This window comes from Lolium rigidum, chromosome 2, assembly GCF_022539505.1.
Source record: "Lolium rigidum isolate FL_2022 chromosome 2, APGP_CSIRO_Lrig_0.1, whole genome shotgun sequence".
NCBI classification, from domain to species: Eukaryota; Viridiplantae; Streptophyta; class Magnoliopsida; order Poales; family Poaceae; genus Lolium; species Lolium rigidum.
Genome location: NC_061509.1, coordinates 191,346,654 through 191,357,687, shown reverse-complemented (window position 1 = coordinate 191,357,687; position 11,034 = coordinate 191,346,654). Strand labels below are relative to the sequence as shown.

At 48.0% G+C, this 11,034-nt stretch overlaps 1 protein-coding gene across 1 annotated transcript; it reads left to right on the top strand.

Annotated features, from left to right (window-relative positions):
- Positions 1 to 10,133: 10,133 nt before the first annotated feature.
- Positions 10,134 to 10,577, top strand: LOC124690417 (disease resistance protein Pik-1-like). Its single transcript, XM_047223806.1, has one exon. The coding sequence runs from the start codon at positions 10,182 to 10,184 to the stop codon at positions 10,575 to 10,577; it is 396 nt and encodes a 131-aa protein (XP_047079762.1). The 5' UTR covers positions 10,134 to 10,181.
- Positions 10,578 to 11,034: the final 457 nt, after the last annotated feature.

The following is an 11,034-nucleotide window of genomic DNA, read 5'->3' as shown; positions in this document are numbered from 1 at the left end:
ATCTCGGTGGTGGTACAGGGCCACCACTTTCCTTTAGCCTCAGAATCTCGCTTCCGAGCTTTTGATTTTTTCGTAACCTCTTCCGCCTGGTGCTCCGTTTGACCCTCCCCGGAAGCTTTCTCCGGGTGAGCAGAGGTCCCCTCGGCCTCCTTGCCGGAATCCTTTGAAGGATCCAGCCGAACTGGAACGAAGGGAGGAGGGGCGGAGGAGATCGGGGTCGCCATGATCGGCTCCGAGGTCGGAGGCGGAGTCGTTGAAGACATCTGAGGAAAAAGAGTTTGGCGGAAACTTACTTTAGTTGGATCCCGCATCGTCTTCCCCAAAGTTCACCCCTACCAACTACGGCGCGAAGATGAAGCTCGAGGACTTACTGTAATGGCGGACGCGGTGGTTGGAATCGCCGGCGATGAGTTTTCCGCGCGGTGGCTCGCCGGAGTTAAGAACACGAAGAACACTGCGGTGGTGGACTTGCTCCGGTGATGCTCCGGCGACTTTTCCGGCAGGTTCCGGCACGGCGGAGGAAGAGCTCGCGGGCGGCGCTTGGCTGAGAGGTGAGAAGGGGGTGAATGAGGGTAAAGGGCTCGACGGCGGATATTTATAGGCTGAGGGGATAAGATTCATGTTCCGCATCCTGTGGACGGAACGCAAGCGTCGCACCGTTGGATGTGTGACACGTGTCCAAAACCCTAACGGTAAAAATGGCTAGAGATAAGTTACCGCGGAAATCGCGCGAAAATGGCGCCAGAATTGGCGGAACCGTTTGAGTCTTTTAAGATTCCGGGTAATTGCGTGAGGATAAGTTCGTTCTCATTCACGAGCAGGGAGTGACCCGGAAATGTTCTTTGGAATGTCGATGGATGAAGTCCCGCGGGATGGGGGCATTTTCCGACTAATAAGTTGGGGAAAGAAGAAAATGTGAAGTTGGAGCTCTTCAAGTTTCTCCGCGTTACCAACGTTTGCCGGAGATCATGATGGACCAGCAAGGCGGAAACTGCAGGTGAAACTCGGAGAACTCTGGGGGCTACTGTTGTGGGTATACTTCATGGGTGTACCATCGACAAGTGCCTAGATCCGGCAAGCCCGGGTGGCCCACAGATGGTGATGAGGCATGTGGCCCATCGGGCGGCCCAGTTGCTGTTGATCATGAAGGAAGAAGTCCAGCCCAGGATCAGTAAGCCGGATCCGTACCGACATTAGGAGTAACCCGGATCCATGGAGGCCCATGAGGAACCCGGATCCGAGTACGACGTATATGGAAGGCGGATCCGTGACGTGCACGGCAAGATATTGTACCGTAGTTAGGCTATCTGTAATCCGGCTAGGACTCTCCATGTAAACCCTAGATCCGTGCGCCTTTATAAGCCGGATCCCGGGAGCCCTAGAGGCACGACCACAACTCATTGTAACAACGCGAAAGCGCCCAGATAATTCCAGACAAGCAGCAGTAGGCCCTGTCATCGTGCAGGTGTTCCGAAGCTGGGTAACTCGCGTACCACCGTCCCGTGTGCACTCCGCCCTATGGCCCCTACTTCTTCTCCCCCTCGTGAGGATCCCTCCTCCGAGGTACCGTCGATTAGGCAACGACAGGCGGCAAGAGGCGGAGCCCGAGAGGCCGCCAGGGTGGGCTCAGACGCATGGGCGAAACGGCAATCTGCAGGAGGCCGCGGTAGCCCGACCTCTAACTCAGCTCGGGCTCAGCTCGACGAAGCCATGGAGCTGACAGGAGGAAGGTTGAGGTGGGAGAGAACTCGATGGAGAGAAGGGATCTGGTCGGGGAAGAAGCAGGGGAGGCCGATCGGAGGAGATCTAGGCGATGGCGGCGCTCACCCCCCGCAGGCGTGTTCGCCATAGCGCGTGCTCATTTTCCCCTCCAGCTTGTACCGATCTCTCTCTGCTCCACTAGCTGAGAACTATCAAATCCTGTACAATAACACAAAGTTTAGGTCATTGTTCTTTTCGTGTAAGGATCATATTGCATGTTGAAATATATATTTGTTCGATAAAAGGAATATATTAATATCAGGAGATACCAAATACCTAGCCTCTACGAAAACGCAATATTCTAAGAAAAATACGGATGCACGCAGCAAAAAAAAGAGAAAAATAAACTAACAAATAAAGGTCCCGCTAGACAACACCTGAATTTCACCCTCAAGATAGTTTCCCGCTCTAAAAATAATGCCTTCAGATACAACCAATTAAGATTAGACCTTAAATTTTCATCCTGAAAAATTGGACTCTAAACTTCACCTATATCAACTTTTCGGTTCAGATTTTTGCCTGAAACATGAAGGGATTTATCCCTTCCGCTTTCTAAGGATGCGACAATTACCTAGCTAGTTCCTCTAGTTGGACCGGTAACGTCACTACGGTAACACCATGAGCTCCCTTTGACCACGGAAGATCTATGAGTATCTGATGACGCAAAATGTACCAATGGGAAAGTCCAGGACACCCATGTACTGTGTCGTAACTCGTAGTTCTGAAAACAAATCTATACGACCAATTAATTCACTATCAGCATCGAGCGTCATGCTTGATGAGCATAACCATCAAAAAATAAAAAAGTCAGTATTGCCGAGCAAAGTGCATATGAAACCATGCTTCCCGCGTCCCACCCAGTGTGTTCATCATCTCTCTCAGGTCAAGGTCTTCAATTTAATCGCAGAATACTCTGGGAGATCCACCTAGAATTTATTTAGCTGGAGGATAACCAACACATCACTGGTCGCTTTCGCTCATAATTCTAACCGTACTTGGTGCATGGAAGTATGCTCTCCCTTTACGTGATCCGAAGAAACTAAAAAATTATCGATGGACGCACATGCGTGTGCTCCTCGATGCTGCCTTGCATATGCATTACCAAACCACAACCGATAACTTGAGTAGTTATAGGGCAACTGGTTCAAGGAGGCGATGACCTTTAATAGAAAACTGACTAAGCGTATTATATACTGACGTTAATATACAAAAAGGCATGCACTGAATCAGTTTTCAAAACAAATGTAGCTCGGTGCTCCTTTCTTTTCGTTTGCTGGAACATTCCGCGTTAACTGAATGGTTGGCAACAGCACCCCAATTTGAATATTCTACGGTGCAAAGTTTTTCATTTCCCTTAGTAATCTAGACGTCAAATGGGTGTTTTGAACCATAAACCCGTCATCCACGCTCCAGTTGAAATATCTTGTTTTTTGCTTTATTGATCTGGGCATTGCTCTGAATGATCACGATCAGTCCGCAGTCACCAGTAGCCCGACCGTCAGTGTATGCAGAATACTTCCTTCATCTGACTAAGATTATCTCAAATTTGCTAGATTCAGATGTATGTAGACACTAAATTGCATCAAGATATATTTAAATTTTGATAAACCTGAGACAAGTTATATGAGGCGGAGAGAGTAGTACTGTACTAATGACACTATGTGCATGTTGATTTGTGGTTCGCAGGATGGACATGTGTGTACTGTGTACTTGGGGTAATCCACTTGGAGAAGTTCGCGACGGTGCTACGGTTACATCGGCCTTGGCTCGAATGGAAGGATCCCTCCAAGATATGGTTCGGCTCCGGAAACCCCTGCTCTGACCATGATATGGAAATCTTCTACGCGGCAACGACGATTACCCTCGGGAATGGGAAGAAGACGCCCTTTTGGTTTGCTCCATGGCTCGAGGGGAGGAAACCGATTGACATTGCGCCGCTCATCTTTGCAATCTCAAAGAGAAAAAATTGGAAGGTCTAGCAGGCGCTATGTGAGGACGCATGGGTCACAAAAATCGCCCTTGAGAGCTCTTTCACCATGGAACACCTCTCCCAGTTCATCGACCTATGGACCCTTATATCAAACATCAGCCTTGTCCTGGAGCAGGAGGATGATATAGTTTGGAAGCAAACTCCGGATGGGCAATACTCGGCGAAGTCAGCTTACGAGCTGCAGTTCATGGGCACAACTCTATATGGATAAGACGGTTAGGAAGGCTTGGGCTCCCTCGAAGGTGAAGTTTTTCGCTTGGTTGGCCAACCAAAATAGGATTTGGACTGCGGACCGTTTGACTAAACGCGGCTGGCCCAACTGTGGGCTTTGCCCTCTTTGCAAGCAGTACACAGAAACCATCGACCACCTTCTCGTGCATTGTCGCTACACTACCCGTCTTTGGGGCTTGATCAAGGTGTGGATGGGGCTGAATGATTTGCAACCGGCGCAATGGGCAAACCTGGACATGGCGGCTTGGTGGAGCATGATGGCGGGTGGACGCAAGGCGATGGCTTCTCTCACCTTGTTGGTATCATGGGAGGTGTGGAATGAGAGGAACGCGAGGGTTTTTCGAGCCAAGAATGCGCCGCCCCAAGTTGTTTTTGACAAAATTAAGAAAGAAGGGCGTCTGTGGGTTATAGCAGGTGCCAAAAAATTGGGCGAAATGATGCCGCGAGAGTGATGTTTGTATTTTTTTTGTATGGACCTATGTATGCTACTCTTGCTTGTAAAACTTCTACTTCTTAGTTAATAATAGATTAGGGCAAAGCTTTTGCCCCCGTTTCAAAAAAAAAAAAGTGTACTGTGTAGAGGTGAGCTAATTCAGTTGAGCAGCACGCATCGTCCATGAACGTTGAACGGGACAGTTTCGTCTCTTCAGCTTAACAGCAGGATATCGAATCAAGAAGAATTCTACACGTGTCTTAACAATCGAAGACTCCAGGGCGATTGCTCGATCACTAAGTTGGGCACTGACTAGTCGCACTCACTCTGGCTCATGTAGTAAAACCTGTAGTGTACCCTGTACAGCCTCTTCTCCTGTGGCTCCACGGGAGCCCTCACCATCTAGAGTTCGGAGTTTCATGCAGGGTCGCACTCGTCCGGTCTCAGTTCTACCGCGGGTGCAGCAGCCACTGACTCCGGCTTCTACTTCGCCTCAGTCGGGTTCAGTGGTGCAGCCGCTGTCGGTGGAGACGCTGTCCACTGCGTCGGCGCAGCATGCACAGCCGACCTCGCCGCCCCACCAGGCCGTGACACCCGCGTCGGGGCAGCAGGCCGCGGCGGCTTTGGCCTCGACCCCCGCGTCGGGATCCTCGCCACAGCCGGCCACGGCGTCCCCGCTTCAGACCGTTGGGGCGGCCGCGCCGTCGGTGCAGCAGGGAGTCGTGGTATCTTCTTCGCCGAGGCAGCCAGCCTCGGAGGGCGACACGCAGGAGGGCCGGATGGTCACGCAGGCCGTGCCTTCTCCGTCTCTACCAGTTCCGAGAGGCGCAGCGGTGGAGGAGCTGCAGACTCCGGGGACCGAGCCGCCTATGGCGGCTAAGTCTTCCGAGACAGCGGCTCCGACGGCTTCCGCGCCTACGACGGTCATGGCGGGGATGATACAGGGGGCTTCTTCACCCACTACCCCTGTGTCATCGCCATCTTCTTCACCGGCTGGTTCGCCGCCTCGCTCGCCCACTTCTTCGCCAGCCTCCTTGCGGCAGCCTTCACCCACGGTTCCTCCTCCGGTCGTTCAGCCGACGGTGAGGAGGAGTGGGAGGTTTGCTCTTTCGGAGGATGGGGCGGGGGCGACGGATGAGGACGTCATGCAGCGAGCCATGCGACGCAAGGCGGAGATAAACCTCGACACGGCAGGTACTAAACAACCGTCTAAGTCTTTTGTTTCTTTTTCAGATACTCGTATTTCTTCTAATTTGAGTAGCCTAGGGATTTCTTTGGGTAGTCGTAATGACGAGATTTCTGTTTCGGCTAATGTGTTGAGACAAACGGAGCTTGACCGTTTAACGGTTGCCCCGAATGACTCCATTGGGCCTGAAACGGCGATTATAGACGATGATGAAGATGATGACATCCTAGATGGTCAAATTCTCTCGGCTATAATTGGCAACATTTCAGAAGTTGATCTAGAACATGCGGAGCTTAGTTCTGATTTGCAAGCATCCGAACGTGGTTCTCGATCATCGGCTGGAAAGAAATCTCGTAGGTATGGCAAGAACTTTAAATCTAAAATAGTTTCTCGATGAATGGCATGTTCCGGAATAGAAGAGGTTTTCGCGACTTGGCTAAGCATTCCCACATTGCTGATGGTTGTAGAGATTATGATTTAGATTTTCTTGCTATATCGGATACGGGTAGGCGAAATTTCTCTCAAAGTTTTCTCGACCGTTTGTCGGGCGGGATTAACTTTCAGTGGTTCTCTCGCCCGCCACGAGGTAGGTCCGGAGGCATTTTACTTGGCGTCCGCATAGACACCATGACCGTCTTGGCTAGTTCTGATGGAGAGTATCATATTAAACTCGACATTCAGAATAAAGCCGACGGTTTCGTGTGGAGTCTGGTTGCTGTGTATGGTGCCGCTCAAGAAGAGTTTAAGGCTGACTTTTTACGTGAGTTGGTAAACCTTACAAAGGATAATCCCTACCCGATTTTAATCGGAGGTGATTTTAATTTGTTGAGGTTTCCTCATGAGAAAAGTAAAGGCCGTTTTGATGGTCATTGGCCTTTCTTGTTCAACGCTGTCATTGATAGCCTTGACTTAAGAGAGGTGTTTATGACTGGTCGACAGTTTACTTGGACGAACAGCTTGCCGGAGCCACATACGAGAAACTAGATCGCGTGTTGATGGATACCGAATGGGAAAATAAATACCCTCTGGTGTCAGTCCGCGCACTAGAACGTATTGAAAAACTGTCTGACCACGCTCCCATCCTTTTAACCACCGGGAATCCCACACCCGTTCGTAAACGGCCGTTCAAATTTGAACTTGGCTGGTTATATCGAGAGGGATTTCATGATATGGTTAAAAGGGTTTGGGACAGACCGGTCGGGGGGAGTACGCCCATTTTGAGATGGAATAATAAAATGTGTTCTATGCGCAAACATCTATCTGGTTGGGCTGCCCATACGGCTGGTATTCTTAAAAAAGAGAAGTCTCGCTTATCAACAGTGATTGATGAGCTTGAGGCTGTTGCGGAGACTAGACCCCTGTCTACACATGAGATTGAGCTTAAAAATCAATCCAATGAACAGATGGCGGGTCTTCTTCGCGAAGAGGAGCTCAAATGGTATCAACGATCCAAAGCTCAATTCATCTTGGAAGGAGACTCGAACACGCGGTATTTCCATGGCTTAGCTAATGGGAGACACCGGAAAAAACGTATTCACTCTCTTATTCAAGATGAAGGGTTGATTGAAGGCCATGAGCAACTCAAGTCTTACATTACAAATTATTATAAGGGTCTGTTTGGTCCTCCGGAGGAAAGTACTTTCTCTCTTAACGAGGACTTAACGGATGATATACCCCAAGTTTCTTTGGAAGAAAATGGCTTGCTAACCGCACCTTATACTGAGGAAGAGGTTAAGAAGGCAGTTTTCCAAATGGAATGTAACAAAGCACCGGGTCCGGATGGGTTTCCAGCAGAGTTTTATCAAACTTTACGGGATACTATTAAATCGGACCTTCTAGATTTGTTCGGTGATTTACACATTGGACAACTAGAATTATTTCGTCTAAATTTTGGTGAAGTTATCTTGTTACCGAAAATTAATGAGGCAGAAAGGATCCAACAATATAGACCCATTTGCCTATTAAATGTAAGTTTCAAGATTTTCACGAAAGTGGCCACCATTAGACTTAATACGGTTGCGGATCATGTTGTTTTACCATCGCAGACAGCCTTTATGCAAGGACGTAATATCCTTGATGGAGTGGCGGTTTTGCATGAGACGGTACATGAGATGCATTCTAAGAAATTAAATGGGGTTATTTTAAAGCTTGATTTTGAGAAGGCGTATGATAAAGTTAAATGGTCTTTCCTTCAACAGACACTCAGGATGAAAGGTTTTTCGCCTGAGTGGCGAGCTCTAATTCATGACTTCGTGTATGGAGGTAGTGTTGCAATCCGGGTTAATGATGACACCGGACACTACTTCCAAACACGAAAAGGGTTACGCCAGGGAGATCCGCTATCTCCGATGTTATTTAACATCGTAGCGGATATGTTGGCGGTACTCATAGAGAGAGCCAAGTCTGATGGTCAGATTGAAGGTGTGATTCCACATCTGGTTGATGGTGGCTTATCTATCCTTCAATACGCTGATGATACAATTCTGTTTATGGATCATGATCTTGAAAAAGCTCGAAATCTGAAATTAATTTTAGCAGCTTTTGAGCAATTATCGGGACTGAAAATTAACTTCCATAAAAGTGAATTGTTACGCTTCGGTGATGCCCAAGACGATGTAGCTCTGTATACGGAGTTATTTGGTTGTGGGCAAGGCCAATTTCCGATTCGCTATTTGGGTATTCCGATTCACTATCGGAGACCGACAATTGCGGAATGGAAATTAGTGGAAGAAAGATTACAAAAACGCCTCGGTAGTTGGAAAGGTAAATTGTTGTCCCTGGGTGGAAGATTGGTACTCATTAATTCAGTACTAACTAATATGGTACTGTATATGTTATCATTCTTCATCCTACCAAAAGGAATTCTGCATAAACTCGATTATTATCGATCCAGATTCTTTTGGCAAGGGGACAACGAGAAAAAAATATCGGCTGGTTAAATGGAGTATAGTTTGTAGTCCCAAAGATCAAGGAGGGCTTGGAGTTCATGACCTGAAAGTCAAGAATTCAGCTCTTACGGGTAAATGGCTTTTTAAGCTACTTACGAGGATGGGATTTGGCAAACTATACTTCGGAGAAAATACATCGGCTCGAAGACATTATCTCAGGTGGTTTGGAAACACTGGGGATTCACACTTCGGGCTGGTCTTATGGCGACAAAAAATGTTTTTTTCGACATGGGACTTTCTCCATTAAGAATGGAGCGCAGATACGTTTACGGGAAGATGCTTGGCTAGACAATGCACCCCTATGTGAACAGTATCCCGCTTTGTATAGAATTGCGCGTCACCAAGGTGATACCATTGCAACCGTAATGGCTACCTCACCCCCGAATGTGACGTTCAGACGGGTTTTACTAGGACAAAGGCTCGTGGCATGGAACAACCTAATTCGAGAGGCTTGGAGATATTCAGTTATCGCCAGAACCAGATGAATTTCGATGGAACCTCCACGTAGATGGTTCTTTTTCCGTAAAATCTTTATACAATACGATGCTACTTTCTGATTTACCAGTTGATAATAATAAGAAAATTTGGAAGATGAAGATACCATTAAAAATTAAAATTTTTGGATGGTATCTTCGTCGAGGGGTTATTCTCACCAAAGACAATCTTGTTAAGCGGAATTGGCACGGAAGTACACGATGTGTTTTTTGTCATCATGATGAAACTTTCAATCATTTATTCTTCCAGTGCCAATTTGCGAGATCTATATGGTCAGTCATCCAAGTAGCGTCTACCTTGTATCCTCCGACTAGTGTCGCTAATGTCTTTGGCATTTGGCTTCATGGTATCAACTCAAGGTTTAAAATGCTTCTTAGGATGGGGGCGCTAGCAGTTATCTGGGCGCTCTGGCTATGTAGAAATGACAAGATCTTTAACGATATAAATTGCTCTTTGTTGCAGGTTATCTACAGATGCACATGTATTCTCCGTTCGTGGTTACCTCTTCAGCGTGTGGAGAACCGAGACCTGTTTACGGAGGTCTGTACACGGTTGGAGGATACGGCGAGGGATACTTTTTCCCTACATGGGTGGCAGCATAGTCTACGGATAGTTGCTCCACCTAGCTCTTAGGCGTTATATGATTCATCGTTCCGATATGTATTTCGCCTATTTTTGTTTTTCTACAACTTTGGTCACTTGAGACAACAAACGGCTGTGTGCATCCTGGTTATGCAGAGGCTGGATGTAATTACTTTTTGAAGTAATAAAGCATCCTTTATCGAAAAAAAAACACGCTTTCCTTCTTGGCCAGTCGTGCCTTCAGCTGACTGATAGACCAGATGGAATCAGGTCATAAACAAAGCAAATTCCCAACTTTACGAATTAAAATCCTGATTTCCTGCCTTTGAACCTCGCTTTGTCTGATCGCATCCTAACTACTCCCTGGAACGGCTTTTGATCTCGCAATCAGGTCTGGCAGCTTCGGAGCACGCGCCTATATACTGAGTGACCGGCGGCAAGGCAGCAACCCTTATATATGGACCTCAGGTTCTCTGCTCCCTCCACGGCAAACTTGCTATTCTTGCTTCCTCTATTAGCCTGAAACTTGATTCCAACCAATCAAAGCAAGCCGAGATGAAGCAGAAGATCGTGATCAAGGTGGAGATGACGTGCGACAAGTGCCGGTCCAAGGCAATGACGCTGGTGGCGGCAACGGTGGGGGTGGACTCAGTGGCACTGGCTGGGGACGGCAAGGACCAGGTGGTGGTAGTCGGCGACGGTGTCGACTCCGTCAAGCTCACCAGCGCGCTGCGCAAGAAGGTTGGCCACGCGCAGCTCATGCAGGTCGGCGAGGTCAAGAAGGAGGAGGAGAAGAAGAAGCCCGCCGAACCAGCAGCCGCCGCCGCCTCTGTGGTCGAGTACGCGTACCCGTGGCAATACTATCAGTACCCTCCCGCTGGCGCCTATGGCTACCCGCAGTATTACTCAAACTGTCAAACACCTGCTGGATGTAGCCACAGCATATGCTAATTCGTAAGCAGCATACGTATACGGAGAGAGTTCGCGATTGCGAGCGTTCGCATAGAGTTCTTGAGTAATATTTTGTGTTCTTAGATCCGCGTTTAGCTTTAGTAGAATTGCAAATGCCAATTAGCCAATAGTGGGATCTGTGTTGGGCTGGTTGGTGTAAAGCTTCATGATTACTTAAATGATGGGTTCATTTGACCTTGAATTTAGTAGTGCTACGTACAACTACAAGTTATTTCCTGGCCAGCAGTGAGCATGAAGGTATATGTCCGGGACCAAAGGATGATAGGGAGATTAAGAAACGGACGAGAGGCAACGAGCCGGGTTGTGCAAGCAAAAGTCACCGGGCGAGCTACCTGGAAATTGATGACGATGAGAGTAGAAATGGATGATTGTGAAATATTCCGATGGTGGGTTGCTCACGCAAAACAAATCTCTATGTCAATGGGGTGTCCTAATC

Excerpts from the sequence above, each read along its gene's own strand:
- LOC124690417 (XM_047223806.1), top strand. The coding sequence starts at position 10,182 with ATGAAGCAGAAGATCGTGATCAAGGTGGAGATGACGTGCGACAAGTGC.